The following is a 21,783-nucleotide window of genomic DNA, read 5'->3' on the forward strand; positions in this document are numbered from 1 at the left end:
TGTTGACGTTGTGTTGGTGATGTCTGTGTCAGGGTTCTGGTGATGAGGTATTTTCCACATTAGATTAGATATTTCAGTTCTCATCACTACAAACGTTTGTCAACATCTCCACCCTGGTTTTAAACATGCCTTCCCATCACCCCTGTCTTATAATAACGGTCAGGGTCTGTGTGAACATGTCAACAATTAACATCATTGAAACAGGTGTTGAGCAATGTCCGTGCCCTAAAGAGACATGCAAGTATACACACATACAGAATCCTCTCTCGCACTTGGCTAAATTAAAGTGTGGTGCACGCTAGCTGCTTTAGATCAATATTGGCATGTTTAGAGAAGCGCACGAGAGCTCTTTTTGATGCTTGGATGTCACGGTAGCTGGGCTCGTCTCTTGGGGAATGCGGCATGGCCCCGCCTCTCCGGTCCACTCCTTGTTGAATCATGTGCAGGGCTGGATTGAGTTGCATTGTGGGAGTTTGAATGGGTCTTTGGAACTCCTTGGATGAAGGGCTTTATTTTAGCTTTCAGAAGAATATTGGCTTCATAATAATTCAGTAAGGAAAAACACAGGCTCTGAAGTCATTCCCAGGATGCTTTTCAGCAGTGATGTCATAGTGAGGCTGAATCAACATTTAGTAGCAAAGGTTCAAAGACCGATCATCTCTGACTAATATACACTATATTAAAGTAGTTCTGTCATTGCTTAATATTTTAGAATTGACGTCACTTGTAATGGAGTACATTTGCTGTTTTTTGCTCTAGAGTCGCAGATGAAGAAACTACGTGAGGAAACTCTGAAGATTCTTCTGGCCTCAGAACTTGTGGCCTCTCAGGGGCCCAATGACATGAACTTCTCAGTCCCTGGAGCAACACAGTACTTGCAGAGTCTGGCGCACATTGCCATCAGTGTCTGTGTGGAATCACCTCAGCTGTGGGATTGTCCAACATCTGACGGGTTTCAGAGAGACCTTCTGGAGCGACTGCTGCGGTGCCCGCAATATGAGGTTCGGCTGTTTGCCCTGGAACAGTTCCTAATGAGACTTCAGAAGAAGACAGAGGAAGAGTTTCAATGTTGTGGTCAGGGACCCTTGCCCTTTGACCTCAGTGTGTCCAGCCTAACCTCCCTGGCCCTTCATGAGACTTATCCTGGGTGTCAAGCTAAGGTGAGGAACCCATGCTTTTGCTTCAGTGTAATGTACACAACTTTATAAAACAAATAAATAAATATATATATATATATATATATATATGATTCACAAAAACAACTTGCATAAGCTGGAACTTTAAACACTCTACATTACTACTTTGCATTACAACTTTAAAAAAAGACAACTTTACAAACGTTCAATTCTTTACAAAACATCAAACACTCACCCAAAATGCTCCATAAAAACCTTACAACAAACACTACAAAAACTATTTACAGAAAAATTATTAAACAAAGCTTACAAAACTGGAACTTTACGAAACTTTACAGACACTTTACATGGTCACTACAAAGTTTAAGAACTTCACAAAGTGGTTTGTTACAACCTCAAACACTCTACTCAGTGTTAAGAACAAAATACAAAAACATTACAAATAACCCTGAAAAGTTTACACCACTTCACAATTCACATAATGGTGCAAAACTTTACAAAACGGCAAACTTTACAAAAAGTGCAAAAAATACTCTACAACCCCCCCCCCCCAAACTTTACAACAAACACTAAAAAGAAAACTTTAGAAAAAAAAACACACACACACAAAAATTAAACACAAAATACGCCCAAACTTTTAAACTCTACAAAGCTTGATTTAAATCACAACTTCAGACACTCTACTAAGATTTTTACAAAAGATTACAAAAAAAACTTCAGAGAACTTGACAACTTGACAAATTGCTGTGCAAAACTTTACAAGACATCAAACACTCTACACAAATATCACAAAATTATTTGCAGTACAACTTTAAGCTTAACAAAACGCAATACAGAAACATTACAAATCACTTTACAAACTGTACAAAATACAATACTTTACAAAATGTCAGACAATCTAAAAACTCTTTACAAATAGCTCAAACTTTGCAACAAACACTACAAAAAGCTATGAAAAAGACACACAAAATAGTGACTTTACAAACCTTTAAACTACATATCCTTGAAACCTTGATTTGCATCACAACTTTAGACACTCTAGAGTCTTAGACTTTGCAAAACACAATACAAAAACATCACAAAACTTGACAACCTCACAAAATCCAGTGTAAAACTTTACAAAATGCCAAACCTTAAAAACAGTACAATGAACACTACAAAAATCTTTATAAAACTTTAAACACTATAAAAAAATGATTTGCTTTACAACTTCAAGCTTAACAAAACACGATACAAAAACTTTACAAATCACTTGGAAAGCTTAATGCATTGCAAAACTTTACAAAATGTCAAACACTCTGAAAACCTTTCTACAAACAAACCAATCTTTACAACACACATGAAAAATGACATAAAATAGTGACCTTAACAAAACTTGATTTGCATCTCAACTTCAGACACTCTACTAAGACTTTACAAAACACAATACAAAAACTTAAACTTGACAACTTCACAAAATGCAGTGCAAAACTTTACAAAATGTCAAAAGTTCTCTACAAACCCCCAAACTTTAGAACAAACATGAAAGATGACACAAAATAGTGATTTTACAAATCAAAACTTGATTTGCATCACAACTTCAGACACTGTACTAATAATAATAATAATAATAATACATTTTATTTAAAGGCGCCTTTCATGGCACTCAAGGACACCTTACAAATCAAAAATAAAACAACAACATTAATAAAAAAAAACAATACAACAAACAAGATAAAATTACATAAAAGCCTGCCTAAACAAACATGTTTTTAGACGAGATTTAAAAACTGGAAGACTTGGACTGTTACGAACCTCAGCAGGAAGTACGTTCCATAAAAAAGGTGCCGCATAACCAAAAGTTCGTGACCCCATAGAAGCTGTCCGTGTACGTGGAAGTACAAGAGTAACTGCCGACTTTACAAAATACAATGCAAAAACTTAAACTTGACAACTTCACAAAATGCAGTGCAAAACATTGAACACTCTGAAAAACCTTAAAAACCTTACAATAAACACTACAAATCTTTAAACATTACAAAAATGTAACAAAATTATTTGCTTTATAACTTTAAGCTTAACAAAATACAATGCAACAACTTTACAAAACACTCGGAAACATCACAAAATGCAATGCTAAACTTTACAAAACATTGAACACTCTGAAAAACCTTAAAAACCTTAAGGTGTGTTCACACGGGGCGTCAGCGTCAACGCTTCCCATTGACTTTGAATGGGTGACGTCAAGCGTTGCCGAAAAGAATTGTGGATCCGTCAGCCAATCAGGATCGCTCTATGCAAATACAGTAGCCAGGCGACAGCCAATCACGTTCGTCCTGTTCAAGAGCAGCAAACGGTCTAATTTCTAATTTCATTGGCTGACGCTGCCATGACCATGGCGTCAGTGCCAAACTTCAGCCACGCCTTCCGTCAAGCATTGACGCTGACGCCCCGTGTGAACACACCGTTACAATAAACCCTACAAATCTTTCAACATTACCAAAAAGGTAACAAAATTATTTGCTTTACAACTTCAAGACTTCAAGCTTAACAAAATACAATGCAAAAACTTAAACTTGACAACTTCACAAAATGCAGTGCAAAACTTTGCAAAACATTGAACACTCTGAAAAACCTTAAAAACCTTACAATAAACACTACAAATCTTTCAACATTACCAAAAAGGTAACAGAATTATTTGCTTTACAACTTCAAGACTTCAAGCTTAAAAAAATACAATGCAAAAACTTTACAAAACACTTGGAAAACATCACAAAAAGCAGTGCTAAACTTTACAAAATGTCAAAAATTCTCTACAAACCCCAAACTTTAGAACAAACATGAAAAAATGACACAAAATTGTGACAACTTCAGAACTCTACTAAGACTTTACAAAATACAATGCAAAAACTTAAACTTGACAACTTCACAAAATCACTCTACTAAGACTTTACAAAATACAATGCAAAAACTTAAACTTGACAACTTCACAAAATCCAGTGCAAAACATTGCAAAACATCGAACACTCTGAAAAACCTTAAAAACCTTACAACAAACACTACAAAAAACTGTGCAACAAACCACAGACTATTAACTTACAAACTTAAAAAAATGTAAATGTACACAACACTACAGAAATGTCAACAAAACATCACAAAAGGATTTGCATTAAAACTTTAATCTTCACAAAAAACAGTACAAAAATGTTACAAATCACTTGGAAAACTTCACAAAATGCAGTGCAAAACTTTACAACTAACACTACAGAAAAAAAATACCATAGAAAAACTTGGAAAACGCACACACACAGTACCAAAAAAAACTAAAATGTTAAGCCATGAAATTACTTTGGATTCTAAGAGTACTAGAAAAACAATCTTTGCCGGTCTCACATATTTTGCGAATGAAACTTAATGCAAGGTAGCATTCGAAATCCTTGGATTTTACCAGGTTAAAATTCACCATAACACCGTTCGCAGATCCGGTCCTGAGATTAGTCAATTTAGCCGTCCAAATGACACATGCCTTCATATGGGGATTCTCTCTGATTAGCCGAATAAACATCTACACTGTAAAAACCTGCTGGACAAGAGCTACTCACAGCTGTGGCTCTGAATGAAACCGGCTGAATGTCATTTAATTTCCATTCACGGACTCAATACACACAAACGCAGTTTCAACTCGGAGCTTAAGCCCTGCAAAGTGAAATGGCAGGCGATTTCCTGTTTAGAAAAAGGGGTCACGTTTCAATTCCTCATAAACACTCAACCAACCATCAATTACCCTCCTGTTTTGCCGTTTCTGTCATTAAGCCACGTTCAAACTGACGGGAATCGGCTTTTCTGGGAGGACGTGTGCGTTTGTGTCTGGAGATGCGTGTTTTTCTATGTGTCTGTTGCAGTGATTTTGGCTGGGTGTGTGCGTGTGTGTTCTTAAAAGCTGTTTTATTGGCCAACTGTTAATGTTTAAAGTGCTGCTGTTAGGCTCTAGACTCTCGATATGCCCTGGTTTCCATGGTAAGTCTACTGTTCCACCAAAGCATTCTGGGAAGTGATGAGGAAAGTTAGCTTAATTTCCTCTGTGGGCTCAAATGGCAATGCTAATAAGCAAATATGCATCGAACTGCAACTGAACAAAAGCCTAGTGCCTTAACCATTTTGAAAATATTCATTGTAGTCTTAAGACTAAATCCACATCAGTTTCGCCATGTACTTTAATAAAATATAATGCACCATAATATAAAGGACTGAAACCCATTTAAGAAATCCGTAAAATGCCCTTATTTAAGGCTTTTGTACACTCCAAGAAATAAAAATCAACTAAATGGGTCTAAATACTGTCAACAGACCACTGTGGGGTACCTGGCCTGTCACAGGAAAGGAAAGGAAAGACGGTGGGGGTCTGAGGAGAAGAAAAACAAGTCTTCCGTTAACTCCCTCGCTCTGCTGAGGGGAAACCCAAGGGCCAGAGCTGAACCAGATGTGTTTTATGTGCAGGGGGATGGAGGGATAGATGGATGGATGGGGAGGGAGGAATGTTACTGACAGACGGGAGGGTGGAATAAGGGAATGTTCATATGGATGAAAGGAATATGGGTTGAGAGGTGTGGCTGGCAAATGAAAGCATTGAAAGTATTCACAAAACATCCTGGACAGACATCAGCACATTTTCGGCTTCATGCTCTTTGTATGTGATTAGTCAGGGTAGATGCCATATTTATTTTGACGTAAATGAGAATGAGACTTTGTAGGATAGATGTACAGTCTGTACAGTGGGCTGAATGTTGGAAACCATTTGATTGTTCAGATGATGCAACGCTATGAAAATACGGCATATAAGGTCTCCATTTCTTATGGTGTTTCTCAGGTTTTGCAGGTTCTCGCTGTCCTTCCACTTTCTGCGCTGCTCCCCTGGAGAGATGGCATGACGTCTTTGAGCTGTCTGGAGGTTCTACAGCATCTTCTCACATTGCTGGAAACCTCTACACACAGGTGAATCACACAGATCATGTGTTTTTTTCCATTGACTGTTGAATTATTGGAGACAATTATTGGAGTAAAAAGCTATACACTATAAACAAATCACACCACGGTTGCATGAGTTCAATGTCACCACCATTATGCTTCCAAAAACTCTTTCTTAAAGGGATAGTTCACCCAAAAATGAAAATCATCCCATGAATTACTTACCTTCAAGCTATTCTAGGTGTATGTGACTTTCTTCTTTCAGACGGAAGTTTTGTTAAAAATTATCCTGGCACTTCCCAGCTTTCCAAATGTTTTTTACTAATGGCGTAGGCGGGTGTTTTACTTCATGAGTCCAAAACAATATAAAAATAATATATATAATATAATAATATAATAAGTAATAAACCATAATAAAAAGTGCCTCACACGGCATATTTAAAACTCAATAATCACTTTTCTCTAGCTTCCGCCAACTGGTCGATTTCAATATAAACCAAGGGGATTAATAAAGGCCTTCTGTAGTGAATTGATGTGTTTTTGTAAGCAAAGTATCCACATTTAAAACTCAGTAATCATTTTAATCTAGCTTCCGCCAACTGGTTGTACCCGTAAGCATATCCAGGCGGATGACGTAATACGTAGGAGTTGTGCATTCGCCGTGCAGAAGTGACGAACGTAAACGCGCCCTGGAGAGATCAAAACAAAACAACGGTCACGAATTAGAAGTTCAGAACAAAGATTAGTAAAGGAAAATGTCTGAGGATTTCGATATAAGCCAAGAGGAGACTGGTTTTCCTTTTCTAAAATGCTCCTGTAAACAAACGTTGGTCAAAGGGGTAGTTCATCCAAAAATGAAAATTACCCCATGATTTACTCACCTTCAAGCTATTATAGGTGTATGTGACTTTCTTCTTTCAGACAAATGCAATTGGAGTTCTATTAAAATTGTGCTAGCACTTTCAAGCTTTGTGAATGGCAGTGAATGGTGGTCAAGATTTTGAAGCTCTGGGGAGTTAATAAAGGCCTTCAGAAGCGAATTGATGCATTTGTGTTAGAAACTTTTAAAGGTGCCATAGAATGGAAAACTGTCTTTACCTTGGCATTGTTGAATAATTAACAGTTCAGTACATGGACATGACATACCATGAGTCTCAAACACCACCATTTCCTCCTCCTTATATAACTCTGGTGTTTGCTAAAGACCACTGAAAAATAGGTAAATTCTAACATAACACAGACTATTACGCAATAGTCGCGATCGTTAATAGTTACGCCCCCAACATTTGCATCGCCCAATCATCAGTAACATCAGTACATCAGTAAAATAAGGCGATCCACTGAATTGACATGGTTCGCTTAATGCTAGCGGTAGCCTGTTATATTGCAGTACATAAAATTTCACTTACCACATAAAAGGAGAGATGACCACGCTGATGATGGCGAATGATGGGGAAATAACTGCGCTGATGATGGCGAATGATTTACAGATAATGAGCATCACTAACAAGCATCAAAACTTGTGTGGTAAGCACTTGTGTCGCTGCAGTATAACGTTACACAGAGCACATGCGATCACAATAGTGAGACTAAAAAGTTGCGGATTCAAAACAGCCGATTCAACAAACCGCATATTAAAAGCGGCTAGAGCTCCGTAATTAAATATATATTTCCTCCATGTGCGAGCTATTGAGATGAGCAGCTCTGTGAAACAGCCAATCAGAGCTGAGCTCCTCATTAATATTCATGAACCTTCCAAATAAGGCAATAACAGACCATTTCATTCTAGGGACAAATCCTAGGGTTGTAAATGGACTTGTAAAACTGTTTCTGGAGATTTTTTGCCCTTTCAAATCTCAAAAAATATTTTAGAAATAGTTTTAGTCTACCATAATATTATATGTATAGCTCATTTGCTGTTATTAAGCTGTATTATTTTGCCTATATATCAGCATTCAATTAGTCAATGGAAGACAGGGGGAGCCTTCACATTAGACAAATTTTGGTGAAATTTCACATGCTAAAAAAAAGATATTGTCAGTAGTGTAGATATATAAAGCACGCCTTAAAGGGTTAGTTCACCTGAAAATAAAAATTCTGTCAATAAAAAAAAAAAAAAAAAAAAAAAAACTTTGTCGTTCCGAACCCATAGGACCTTAAATTATCTCTGGAACACAAATTAAGATATTTTTGATGAAATCCAAGAGCTTTCTGACCCTGCATAGACAGCAATGCAACTGAAGCGTTTTATGGCTCAGAAAGCCCTGCTGAAAAAAACGGCTAAAACCAGCCTAGGTTGGTTGGCTGGTCTTAGCTGGTTTAAGCTGGAAGTAGCTGGTTTTAGGCCAGGCTGGGAAAGTGGCCAAAACCCCTCTAAAACCAGCTAGCCAGCCAGCTATGACCAGCTAAAACCAACCACCCAGCCTAGGCTGGTTTTGGCTGGGTTTTTTTTCACCAGGGAGGTAGTAAAGACATCATTAAAATATGACATCAGTGGTTCAACCTTATTATGAAGTTACAAGACTTTTTGTGCGCAAAGTAAACAAAAATAACAACTTTGTTCAACAATTTCTTCTCTTTCGTTTCAGTGTTTGATGCACGTTCACAATAGTACCACACATCAATGTAGTGCGGACATATTCTGACACAGAACCCAACAATTGTTGAATAAAGTTATTTTTGTTTTTGTAGCTTTATAACATTTCGGCTGAACTATTGATATCACATGGACTATTTTAACAATGTTCTTACTACCGTTCTGGGCCTTGAATGTGCCCTTTGTGTTGCTGTCTATGCAGAGTCAGAAAGCTCTTGGATTTAATCAAAAATATCTTAATTTGTGTTCCGAAGATGAACGAAAGTCTTCGACACAACATGAGGGTGAGTAAATAATGACAGAATTTTCATTTTTGGGTGCTCTATCCCTTAAACAGAAGTCACAGAAATCTCAAAAGCGTAGATTCCCATTAAAATAACTGGATTTCGCCCATCGAAATTCGCCAGTCAGGATAAACGTTATTTTTCCATTGGCATATCCAGTTGTGCACACCAGATTTAAGATTAATACACCATTGCACCAGCACCCTAAAAACAAAGCATGTTCTCAGCAGCTGTGGACTCCAACAAACCTCCTCATTGTTGAAGCAGTGGTTTGGGGTGGTGGATATCCCTCTGGGGAGGCGAGAGGTACTCTGTTGAGTGGCTAGCGCTGTTAGCGGGAAGCGTAATGGCTTCAGATGTGGGCTCCGACTACAAAAGAAACCACACATACCTGTGGTCGCCAGCCGGCCCGTGTACATCAATCACCCTTTCATACCTACGGCAGAGCGGGAGAGAGATTGATTTACACATTAAAGGGTCACAGCTACCTGTGCTTTCAATTGAGAGAGTGTTCGTATACCTTTACATAGGGTTATTCCCTATAATTTGTGGGTATGTACATGCTAGGAGGTTGTGTGCATGTCTTAATATGTGTTTATGTGGCAGCAGGTGCAGTTGGACTGTTGTTTTTGGCTCCTAGGTGCCTGTAGGGGCCTCAGAATAACAGACACCTTCACATCCCAGTGAGTGGTGAACACAGGCCATCGGTATTACATTACAAAGACTCCCGCTCCCTGCGATGCTCATACGCTTTCAATCTCTCCCCTTAAGTTCACGTTGTGAAACGCTTCACGGCGTATTGTTATTTGTACAGTGTGACATGATACGTGTCTTTTGTAGCAGTCGCCCTGTGATTAAGCAAGATCATAATACTTGCTGTGTGTGTCTGTGTGATTGTGTAACGCAGTTGGACACTTGCAGTGTTGTGTAATAGCACATTTGCTCAGTGTATTTTGGTAGCCGAGTTCTGTTGGATAACACATGCTGGATTACACCTGTTCTGAGATCATGTTAGTAAAACAGCCCCTCTGGACACGGCCTGGGGGTCGTTTTCAAGTGTGTGTCAGTGTGTCGTCCCTTTATGATCAGACAGTGTTTATGGTCATGGAAAAAACTGCAAAAAAATCTGGAAATTGTAAAATGGCTATTTCCAGGACTGGAAAGCATTATAATAATAATCTTTCCATAGTAAATATGATTTTTTTTTCTCTGCTCTAAAATAATTAGTTGGCTACATCTGACATGAGTTTTTGTGTATAATGTAAAAAACTGTAGAGAAAGTTTTCCTCAAAAATTGCTAGTAAATTTCACAGTTAATTACAGGGGAATGTCAAGTAACACAAGCAATAGGATTTTCTTTTGTTAGAATTTTTACAATGCAGAGAAAGGTAATAATCAGTATAATTGTTTCAATATATGAATATACAATAACAGGTATCTCTGTTAGTCGAAAAGTGTGGGAACCATATCATGCTAGATTAGATTTTTACTCTTCGTTCTTTTGTTCATTTGTTTGTTTGTTCTTTCATTCGTTCATTCACTCGCTTGTTTCACAAGGTATTTTCAGCAAGTAGCGCTTCCAACTGTCTTCTAAGATTTATTTGTTTGTTTATTTCATTGTTTCATTTGTTTGTTCATTATATTGTTCATTCATTTGTTTGTTTGTTTATTTGTTCATTTGTTCACTCATTCATTCATTTTTGTTAGTTTGTTCATTCATTAACTCATTCATTTGCTAGTTTAATTCATTTGTTTGTGTGTACCTTAATTCGTTCATTCGTTTGTTTGTTCTTTCTTTCATTCATTTGTTTATTTGTTCATTTGTTGTCCATTCATTCATTCATTCATTCATGTTTTGTTCATTTGTTTGTTTGTACCTTAGTTTGTTCATTCGGTTGTTTGTTTATTTGTTCATTTGTTCGTTCGTTATTTCTTTCATTCGTTTGTTCATTTCTTCATTCATGTTTAATTTGTTCATTTATTCACTCATTCGGTCCGTGTACCTACGTATAATTGGTTTTCTCGTTTTTGTTTTCAAAACAAACAAACGAATTTCATTCATATTTAGCTTCCGGTGTACTAAAACGCGCTTTGTTCAAAAAAAACTTTAATTTTTCGATTTGGTTTTGTTGACTTTTTAATATCTGCATTTGAACGACGTGTAATGAAAACAAAACTGAAAATATGAATGAAATTCGTTTTTGTGTTCCCGAGAGAATGGAAATATTGCATAAACCAATCATTTATTCGTTTGTTTGTTTTGAAAACAAAAACGAGAAAACCAATTATACGTAGGTACATGGACCTCATTCTATTGTTCGTTCATTTATTCCTTTGTTCATTTGTTCACTCACTTATTCATTTGCTAGTCTTTTATTCCTTTTTTGTTTGTTTGCTCGCTCATTCGTTTGTTTTTGTTTGTTTGTTTGTTCTTTCATTCATTCATTTGTTTGTTTGTTCATTCATTCACTCACTCATTCATTCATTTGTTCATTTATTCCTTCATTTGTTCTTTCATTCATTCGCTCATTCATTCGTTTGTTTGTTCATTCATTTGTTTTTGTTTATTTGTTCACTTGTGTTCATTTGTTTGCTCGTTCATTCATACATTTGATTTTGCTTATTTGTTTACTTGTTTGTTCACTCATTCTTTCATTTGTTTATTCATTCATTCACTTGTTTGTTTTTGTTCAGTCGTTCATTCATTCTCGTTTGTTTGTTCGCTTATTAGTTTGCTTTGTTCATTAGTTTTTGTTTGTTAGTTCATTCATTTGTTCATTCATTAATTATTTTGTTTGTTCATTTGTTTGTTTTATTTGTTCATTTGTTTTGTTCGTTTATTCATTTGTTCGTTCAGTAATTCTTTTGTTTGTTCATTCGTTTGTTTTATTTGTTCATTTGTTTTGTTCGTTCATTCATTTGTTTTGTTCGTTCATTCATTTGTTTTGTTCGTTCATTCATTTGTTCGTTCAGTAATTATTTTGTTTGTTCATTTGTTTGTTTGTCCATTTGTTCATTTCATTGTTTGCTCATTCATTCGCTTGTTTGTTTTTGTTCGTTCGTTCATTCATTCATTCACCCATTCATTAATTTGTTAATTCATTCTTTTATTTTTCATTCATTCACCCATTCATTAATTTGTTCATTCATTCATTCACCAATTCATTCATTTGTTCATTCATTCCCCAATTCATTCATTTGTTCATTCTTTCATTTATTTGTTCATTTATTCATTCATTCATTCATTCATTCACCAATTCATTCATTTGTTCATTCATTCATTCATTCATTCATTTGTTCATTCATTCATTCACCCATTCGTTCATTTGTTCATTCATTCATTCATTTGTTTGTTTGTTCATTCATTTATTTGTTTGTTCATTCTTTCATTTGTTTGTTTGTTCATTCTTTCTTTCTTTTTTGTTTATTAATTTGTTTGTTCGTTCTTTCATTCATTCATTTGTTGGTTCATTTATTAATTTATTCACTCTTTTGTTGGTTCATTTGTTTATTCATTCATTAATTTGTTAATTCATTATTTTATTTTTCATTCATTCACTTGTTCATTCATTCATTCATTCACCAATTCATTCATTTGTTCATTCATTCATTCATTCATTTGTTCATTCATTCATTCACCCATTCATTCATTTATTCATTCATTCATTCATTCATTTGTTCATTCATTCATTCACCCATTCGTTCATTTGTTCATTCATTCATTCGTTTGTTTGTTTGTTCATTCATTTATTTGTTTGTTCATTCTTTCATTTGTTTGTTTGTTCATTCTTTCTTTCTTTTTTGTTTATTCATTTGTTTGTTCGTTCTTTCATTCATTCATTTGTTGGTTCATTTATTAATTTATTCACTCTTTTGTTGGTTCATTTGTTTATTCATTCATTAATTTGTTAATTCATTATTTTATTTTTCATTCATTCACTTGTTCATTCATTCATTCATTCATCCATTCATTCACCAATTCATTCATTTGTTCATTCATTCATTCATTCATTCATTCATTCATTCATTCATTCATTCATTTAGTTGTTCATTCATTCACCAATTCATTCATTTGTTCATTCATTCATTCATTCATTTGTTCATTTATTCTTTCATTGTTCATTAATTCTTTCATTGTTCATTCATTCATTCATTCATTCATTCATTCATTCATTCATTCATTCATTTGTTCATTCATTCATTCGTTCATTTGTTCATTCATTCATTCGTTTGTTTGTTTGTTTGTTCATTCATTTATTTATGTTTGTTTATTCTTTTTCTTTTTTGTTTATTCATTTGTTTGTTCGTTCTTTTATTCATTCATTTGTTTGCTCTTTTGTTGGTTCATTTGTTTGTTCTTTCATTCATTCATTTGTTGGTTCATTTATTAATTTATTCGCTCTTGTGTTGGTTCATTTGTTTGTTCATTCTTTCATTCATTCATTTGTTTGTTTGTTCACTCATTTATTCATTTGTTCGTTTCTTTTTTATTCAGTCAATCAATGTTTTTTTATGTCCTTTGTTTTGTGTCCTTCTTGTTATAACTGTAGATCTTGAATAGACATGAAAATATATTTTAATTCTTTCCTTGATTTAAACCTCACTTGCAGAAATTCTTTTTGTCCTCCAAAATGTTCCTGGAAGTCATTCCTTTATTATCACAAAATAGAAATTCAAAACAAGATAAAATTCAAAATTCATAGAAGTCCCTGTGTGGCATGTATGGAAATGCATAAAAGAAAATGTGTAGTAAGGAGGTCATTTTGTCTTCTGTTCAACTATATGGAAAAATCAGTTTAGTGTGGAAAACAAGACTTGAGCCGTGAACAACAACAACAACAACAACATTGACACATTGATTTTTACCTGTGTTTTTATTGCATCACCTTGCGCTCCCATTTTTTGGTAGTAAACTAAAGTATGCAATGTTCTCGTGTGTGTTTCAGTGTGGAGCTCTACTGTGCCGCTCTCTCCCTAACATCTCAGCTGGTGCTGCACCTGGCCGAATCAACGCCGCAGGTAAGCCAGAAGAAAAGAAACAGGAGACCGAGAAAGGGAAAGAGTGAAGCATTGTGCTGGAAGTTTCCAGACAGTCTTAAGCAAGTTAAACTGGACAGTCTATCGCTCTCTATCTAGACCGGAGCAGATTACAGATACTTAACCTTATAACAGCTTAACATTCCACCACATCTCACTGCAAATAAGGAAATCCCTGGAAAAAAAGAGCATATGTGCTTTAGCTTAACCACAGGCTCCGGAAATATTGACCTGTTTGATTTCACACAAGTTTTTAAGAGTTGTTAACGTTGTTTGTAGGTCACTGAAATGTTTGTAAAAGGACGTTAGGCATTTAGCTGCTAGGTGTGACGAGGGGAAGGGGTGACTGAGCATTATGGCTTCCAAGAACTTTTTTTTCTTAGTTGACAATGTGATTTCAATGACCACTGTTCAAAAGTTTGTGGTCAGTATTAAAAAAGGAAAACTAATGCTTATTCAGCAAACATTCTTTAATTTTATCAAAGGTGTCAGTAAATTTGTTCACATCTAACAAAAAAAAATCTTATTTTCTTTTCATTTTAAATAGACACTGTTCTTTATAAAAACATATCACATTTTCTACAAACATACTGAGCAGCACAACTTTTAACGTTGATGATAATAATAATAAGAAATTTTTCTAGAGCAGAAAATCAGCATATTTATATGATTTCTGAAGGATCATGTGACACTGAGACTGGAGTAATAATGCTGAAAATCCAGCTTTGAATTACAGGAATAAATTACATTTTATAGAAAAATAAAAAATGTTTTTTTTTTTTTATTGTAAAATATATTTCACAATATTAATGCATTGTTTTAATGTATTTTTGCTTTTGAACGGTAGTCTATTTTTAAAGCAAGTTTACAATCACAATAATATATTTTCAGTTTCATTATAAAGTTATTTTTAATTTTAAATCAACGCTGTTCTTCTGAACTTTCTATTCATCAAAAACTCCTGAGAAAAATCAAATTTTTCACATTTTCTACAAAAATATTTAGCAGCACAACTCTTTTCAGAGCTGATGATAATAATAAGAAATGTTTCTAGAGCGGAAAATCTGCATATTTGCATGGTTTCTGAAGGATCATGTGACACTGAAGTAATGATGCTGACAATTCAGCTTTGAATAAATAATATTTTATAGAAAAATTGATTTTTTTTTCATTATTGTAAAATATATTTCACAATATTAATGCATGTTTTTAATCTATTTTTTCTTTTTAACAGGAGTGTTTTTTCAAAGCATGTTCACAACTACGATAATATAGTTTTTATTATCTTCATTATAAAGTTATTTTTAATTTTAAATAAACACAGGAATAAATTACATTTTATAGAAAAAATAGATGTTTTTTTTAATTGTGAAATATATTTTAAAATATAATGCGTGTTTTTAATCTATTTTTGCTTTTAAAATATATTTTCAGTTTCATTATAAAGTTATTTTTAATTTTAAATAAACACTGTTCTTCTGAACTGTCTATCAAAAAATCCTGAGAGAAATTACATTTTCTAGAAAAATATTGAGCAGCACAACACTTTTCAACATTTATGATAGTAAGAAATGTTTCTAATGCAGCAAAAAGGCATATTTGCATGATTTCTGAAGGATCATGTGACACTGAAGACTGATTTAAAGCTGATTTTTCAGCATCATTACTTCAGAGGAATAAATAACATTTTATAAAACAAAAAGTAGAAAATGTTTTTTTAATTGTAAAATATATTTCACAATATTAATGCATGTTTTATTGTATTTTTGCTTTTGACCAGTAGTGTATTTTCAAAGCATGTTCACAACCACGATAATATATTCTCAGTTTTATTATTCTTTTATTTTTTTTTTAAATAAACACTGTTCTTCTGAACTTTCTATTTATCAAAAAATCCTGAAAAAAACATTTTCTACAAAAATATTAAGCAGCACAACTCTTTTTAACGTTGATGATGATGATAATAATAAGAAATTGTTCTAGAGCAGCAAATCGGCATATTTGCATGATTTCTGAAGGATCATGTGACACTGAAGACTGGAGTAATGATGCTGAAAATTCAGCTTTGAATCACAGGAATAAATTACATTTTAGAAAAAAAAAATTGATTGTAAAATGTCACAATATTAATGCATGTTTTAACGTATTTTTGCTTTTGATTTTTAAAGCATGTTTACAATCACAATAATATATTTTCAGTTTCATTATAAAGTTATTTTTAATTTTAAATAATTGCTGTTCTTCTGAACTTTCTATTTATTTGTTTCACATTTTCTGCAAAAATATTGAGCAGCACAACTCTTTTCATTGCTGATGATAATAATAAGAAATGTTTCTAGAGCAGCAAATCGGCATATTTGCATGATTTCAGCTTTTAATCACAGGAATAAATGACATTTTATAGAAAAATAGATTTTTTTATTTCTTTTTTATTTTACAATATTAATGCATGTTTTAATGTATTTTTGCTTTTGAACAGTAGTGTGTTTTTAAAGCATGTTCACAATCACGATAATACATTTTCAGTTTCATTATAAAGTTATTTTTGCTGGAAATTCAATATAGTAATATTTGGATAGTATTGAACTAAATGATTTATTCAAAAGAGGAAGTGTTTTTGCATTTTCTACTATTTGAATGAATGCAAACCAACAATTTGCATGACCTAAACAACAAATAAATTGATTCATAAGCAAGTAGACTCAAAACAGTAAAATTAATGTTAAAAAATTGTTTGTGCCTATTGTGATTGTGCATATAATATAATATAATTGTGCGTTACTATGGTTTATATTACCTTTTCAAAGCATTACTATCTTATCACTGTACCAAGGTATCCCCACACTACTTTTTTTCCCTAAGTGCCTGATGTTCCTTTAGTAATGTGTTTGTGTCTTACAGCAGGATCTCTGTGAGGCTGCAGTGGTCTGTCTGAGCAGATGGGGGGCGCTGGTTGTGCAGGGCTGCGGTGAGGAACAACCTGCAGAAGTCAAACTCATGTCAGCAGAGGTGCTGGTGAAGGCCGTCCCCACCTTACTGACGGCATCAGCCCTGCCTCTGGGTGAGTGGACATCTGTGGACAAGAACAAATATGCAGGAATCTGAACTGAAGCTTACACTGTGTGTGTGTGTGTGTGTGTGTGTGTGTGTGTGTGTGTGTGTGGGCGTGTGTGTGTGTTTTCCAGGTATCACACCCACTGTGGCACTATGGAAGAGCTTGTTTACATTATTACAGGATGAAGATCAGGACGTCAGGGACGGAGCAGCTGACTTCACCTGCTACATACCAGCCCATTTACATAACACAGGTACACAAATCCACATACAGTCGTGGCCAAAAGTTTTGAGAATGACACAAATATTAGTTTTCACAAAGTTTGCTGCTAAACTGCTTTTAGATCTTTGTTTCAGTTGTTTCTGTGATGTACTGAAATATAATTACAAGCACTTCATACGTTTCAAAGGCTTTTATCGACAATTACATGACATTTATGCAAAGAGTCAGTATTTGCAGTGTTGGCCCTTCTTTTTCAGGACCTCTGCTATTCGACTGGGCATGCTCTCAATCAACTTCTGGGCCAAATCCTGACTGATAGCAACCCATTCTTTCATAATCACTTCTTGGAGTTTGTAAGAATTAGTGGGTTTTTGTTTGTCCACCCACCTCTTGAGGATTGACCACAAGTTCTCAATGGGATTAAGATCTGGGGAATTTCCAGGCCATGGACCCAAAATTTCAACGTTTTGAACCCAAAATGTCAACGTTTTGGTCCCCGAGCCACTTAGTTATCACTTTTGCCTTATGGCACGGTGCTCCATCGTGCTGGAAAATGCATTGTTCTTCACCAAACTGTTGTTGGATTGTTGAAAGAAGTTGCTGTTGGAGGGTGTTTTGGTACCATTCTTTATTCATGGCTGTGTTTTTGGGCAAAATTGTGAGTGAGCCCACTCCCTTGGATGAGAAGCAACCCCACACATGAATGGTCTCAGGATGCTTTACTGTTGGCATGACACAGGACTGATGGTAGCGCTCACCTTTTCTTCTCCGGACAAGCCTTTTTCCAGATGCCTTAAACAATCAGAAAGAAGCTTCATCGGAGAATATGACTTTGCCCCAGTCATCAGCAGTACATTCGCCATACTTTTTGTCTCTTTAGTTTTTTTTGGAGAGAAGTGGCTTCTTTGCTGCCCTTCTTGACACCAGGCCATCTTCCAAAAGTCTTGGCCTCACTTTTGATGCGCTCACACCTGCCTGCTGCCATTCCTGAGCAAGCTCTGCACTGGTGGCACTCCGATCCCGCAGCTGAATCCTCTTTAGGAGACAATCCTGGCGCTTGCTGGACTTTCTTGGACGCCCTGAAGCCTTCTTAACAAGAATTGAACCTCTTTCCTTGAAGTTCTCGATGATCCTATAAATTGTTGATTTAGGTTCAATCTTAGTAGCCACAATATCCTTGCCTGTGAAGCCATTTTATGCAAGGCAATGATGGCTGCATGCGTTTCTTTGCAGGTCACCATGGTTAACAATGGAAGAACAATGATTTCAAGCATCACCCTCCTTTTAACATGTCAAGTCTGCCATTCTAACCCAATCAGCCTAAAATAAGGATCTCCAGCCTTGTGCTCGTCATTCTCACCTGAGTTAACAAGACGATTACTGAAATGATCTCAGCAAGTCCTTTAATGACAGCAATGAAATGCAGTAGAAAGTGTTTTTCGGGATTAAGTTAATTTTCATGGCAAAGAAGGACTATTCAATTCATCTGATCACTCTTCATAACATTCTGGAGTATATGCAAATTGCTATTATAAAAACTTAAGCAGCAACTTTTCCAATTTCCAATATTTATGTAATTCTCAAAACTTCTGGCCACGACTGTACACATCAAAAGTACATTCTGGAAGCACAAAGAACATTCTGGGTTCAGGGGAGGTGAAGCTCTGTTGGCAGCGTTTGTGCCATAAAATTAAATACCACAGAGGTTTTCCCAAACTTTTTTTGTCAGCCAAACCTGTAAGCCTTTTGGCCTAAAATATTTACTTGGAGTAAATAATAGTATGTTTGTGACCCTGGACCACAGTAGCACGAGTATGTTTGTAGCAATAGCCAACAATACATTGTATGGGTTAAAATTAACAATTTTTTTCTTTAATGCCAAAACTAATTAGGATATTAAGTAAAGATCATGTTTCATATATTTCCTATTGTAAATATATCAAAATATCATATATCAAAATTTTTGTTTAATAATATGCATTGCTAAGAACTTCATTTGGACAACTTTAAAGGCATTTTTTTCAATATTTAGATTTTTTTGCACCCTCAGATTCCTCATTTCAAATAGTTGTATCTCGGTCAAATATACAACTATGTGTCCTGTCTTAACACACCAGCTTATTTATTCAGCTTTCAGATGATATATAAATATCAATTTCAAAAAATGTACCCTTATGTCTGGTTTTGTGGTCCAGGGTCACATTTTAAGTTATTATTTCATTCATTTCATTCAAATGCTGTTCTTTTTAACGTTTTATTGATCAAAGAATCCTGAAAAAAGTATCACAGGTTCTAAAAATATTAAGCAGCACAATTGTTTCCAATACTGATAATAAATCAGCATATTAGCATGATTTCTGAAGTATCATGCGACTCTGAAGACTTGAGTATTGATGCTGAAAATTCAGTTTTGCATCACAAAAATAAAATATATTTTAAAGAATATTAAAATAAAACCATTAAATTATATTGTAAAAACATTTTGCAATATTAGTTTTTTACCCAAGTACACAGACACACTGCTTATGAACTATAGCCACAAAACTATGTAAAGTCAGGAATAATTAATATAATAAGTATAATAAGTGTTTATTATTAGTGTTATTTATTAATGCATTAACATTTTTTATTATATTATATTATATTATATATATATATTATTAATGGCTGTTGATTTAACATATTAATTTGGTACAATTAATTTAGATTCAATTAAAAATAATGTGTTAAATTTATTAATACATTATATTTTTATATTACGTTATATTATAATATATTATATTACATTATTTTATATTTTAAGCCCTGTTGATTTTGCATGTTAATTTGGTTCAATTGTTTTTGGAAAAAATGTTTTAAATGATTATTCAATTTTTCTATTCAATTCTATTATAAAAATGCATTTTTATTATATTATATTATAGTTTATCAATACATAATTATTTTAATTATTGTATTATATTATAAAAAATGCATTTTTTATTTGCATCACAGGAAAACATTGTATTTTACAGCATATTAAAAATAAAACTATTAATTTATATTGTAAAAACATTTTGCAATATTACAGGGTTTTTTTCAGTATTTTTGCTCAAATAAATGCAGCCTTGATGAGCATAAGAGACTTCTTTAAAAATCATTACAAGTCTTACTGATCCCAAACTTTTGAGCGGTAGTGTATATGGTTACAGTAACACAACCTAAGTACACAGACACACTGCTTATGAACTATAGCCACAAAACCATGTAATATCAAGAATACTAGAAAGGGACTGTTTACATGAGCACAAGCTCAGTCATTTACAGGATTGATGTCTGTACCACATGCCAGAAGTTCCTCAAAGTACTTTCACCACTTAAAAGAATGATTTAGACACCTTTTACAGCTCAAATACAACACATTTGCACATTCAAATGAATGTAAGTACTTTAAAGAAAATGCAAGCTGCATATTTATAAACTCTTAAACCCAAAACATTAATTTAAATCATGCAGACATGGCCTGCACAGGACAGATACAGCAACACTCACTCAGGAGAATCAGATGAGGATGACTAGAAGGGGAGCTATTTTAAAGAGTGTTACTGAGGGATGGGGGGAGGTCAGGTCAGCGTTGTTTACGACCTCGCCTGACTGAGCGACAGAGGAGAGGTGTGGAGGAGAGGCGGTGAACGGCAGCCCTGCGCCTTTGAAATGGAGGTGTGTGGGTCAGCGATGCAGAGAGAAGCAGCACCTCTGTCCCATAAATCAGTCACATCAAAACCACATCATTACCACATTCTCTGACACGCTGATATCCTGCTTCACATGGGCAAGAAAAACAAGAGCAGGGTGGGGGATTATTCTGAGAAAGTCTTGTCTTACAGTTCTTTGTGCCTTTTCTTGTCACCAACCCACAATATGTTACCGGTTTTGGGGAGATGACATGAAATTTCAAGCAGTAACAGCTGCAGCAATTGATCTGAATGCGATTTAAAATTGTCATGCATGGAGTTTTTATGACCTCATGTTACACGGCTCGCTGGAATACATGATTCTGATTGGTTAGTTACTGTATTCTGAAAATTGTTTTAGTAGAGTGATCGTTAAACTGTATAATTATTACATTAGGTGGTAATCATTGTCGTAACTGTTGTCAGCCAGTCATTATCATAAAATATTGGGGTGTATTGTGTGTTTAGTGACTGGCTTACTGCAAATTATTATGTTATATTACATTTAGGCCTGTTGATTTAACATCTTATTCTGGCGCAATTAATTTTGGAAAAATAATGTTCTAAATTTATGAACATTATTTTTTTTTCAATCATATGATATTATATTATGTACTATTACATTATTTATATTTAGGCCTGTTGATTTAACATATTAATTTGGTGCTGTTAATTTAGAAAAAAAATATTGTGTTAAATTTATTAACAGTATTTTTTTTATCATATTATATTATATAATATATTATTATATTATGTGATTTAGGCCTGTTGATTTAACATATTAATTTGGTGCAAT

The 21,783-nt window shown here is 34.4% G+C and overlaps 1 protein-coding gene across 1 annotated transcript in view; it reads left to right on the plus strand.

Annotated features, from left to right (window-relative positions):
- The window catches only part of thada (THADA armadillo repeat containing), a 195,221-nt gene that overhangs the window by 124,568 nt on the left and 48,870 nt on the right, over positions 1–21,783 (plus strand). The window contains exons 32-36 of the mRNA XM_073834661.1: positions 760–1,160; positions 5,983–6,107; positions 13,907–13,979; positions 16,899–17,058; positions 17,183–17,305. Of these exons, the coding sequence (XP_073690762.1) occupies positions 760–1,160; positions 5,983–6,107; positions 13,907–13,979; positions 16,899–17,058; positions 17,183–17,305 (882 nt within the window). The remainder of the gene's footprint in view (positions 1–759; positions 1,161–5,982; positions 6,108–13,906; positions 13,980–16,898; positions 17,059–17,182; positions 17,306–21,783) is intronic.

Source organism: Garra rufa, chromosome 2, assembly GCF_049309525.1.
Source record: "Garra rufa chromosome 2, GarRuf1.0, whole genome shotgun sequence".
In the NCBI taxonomy this organism is placed as follows: Eukaryota; Metazoa; Chordata; class Actinopteri; order Cypriniformes; family Cyprinidae; genus Garra; species Garra rufa.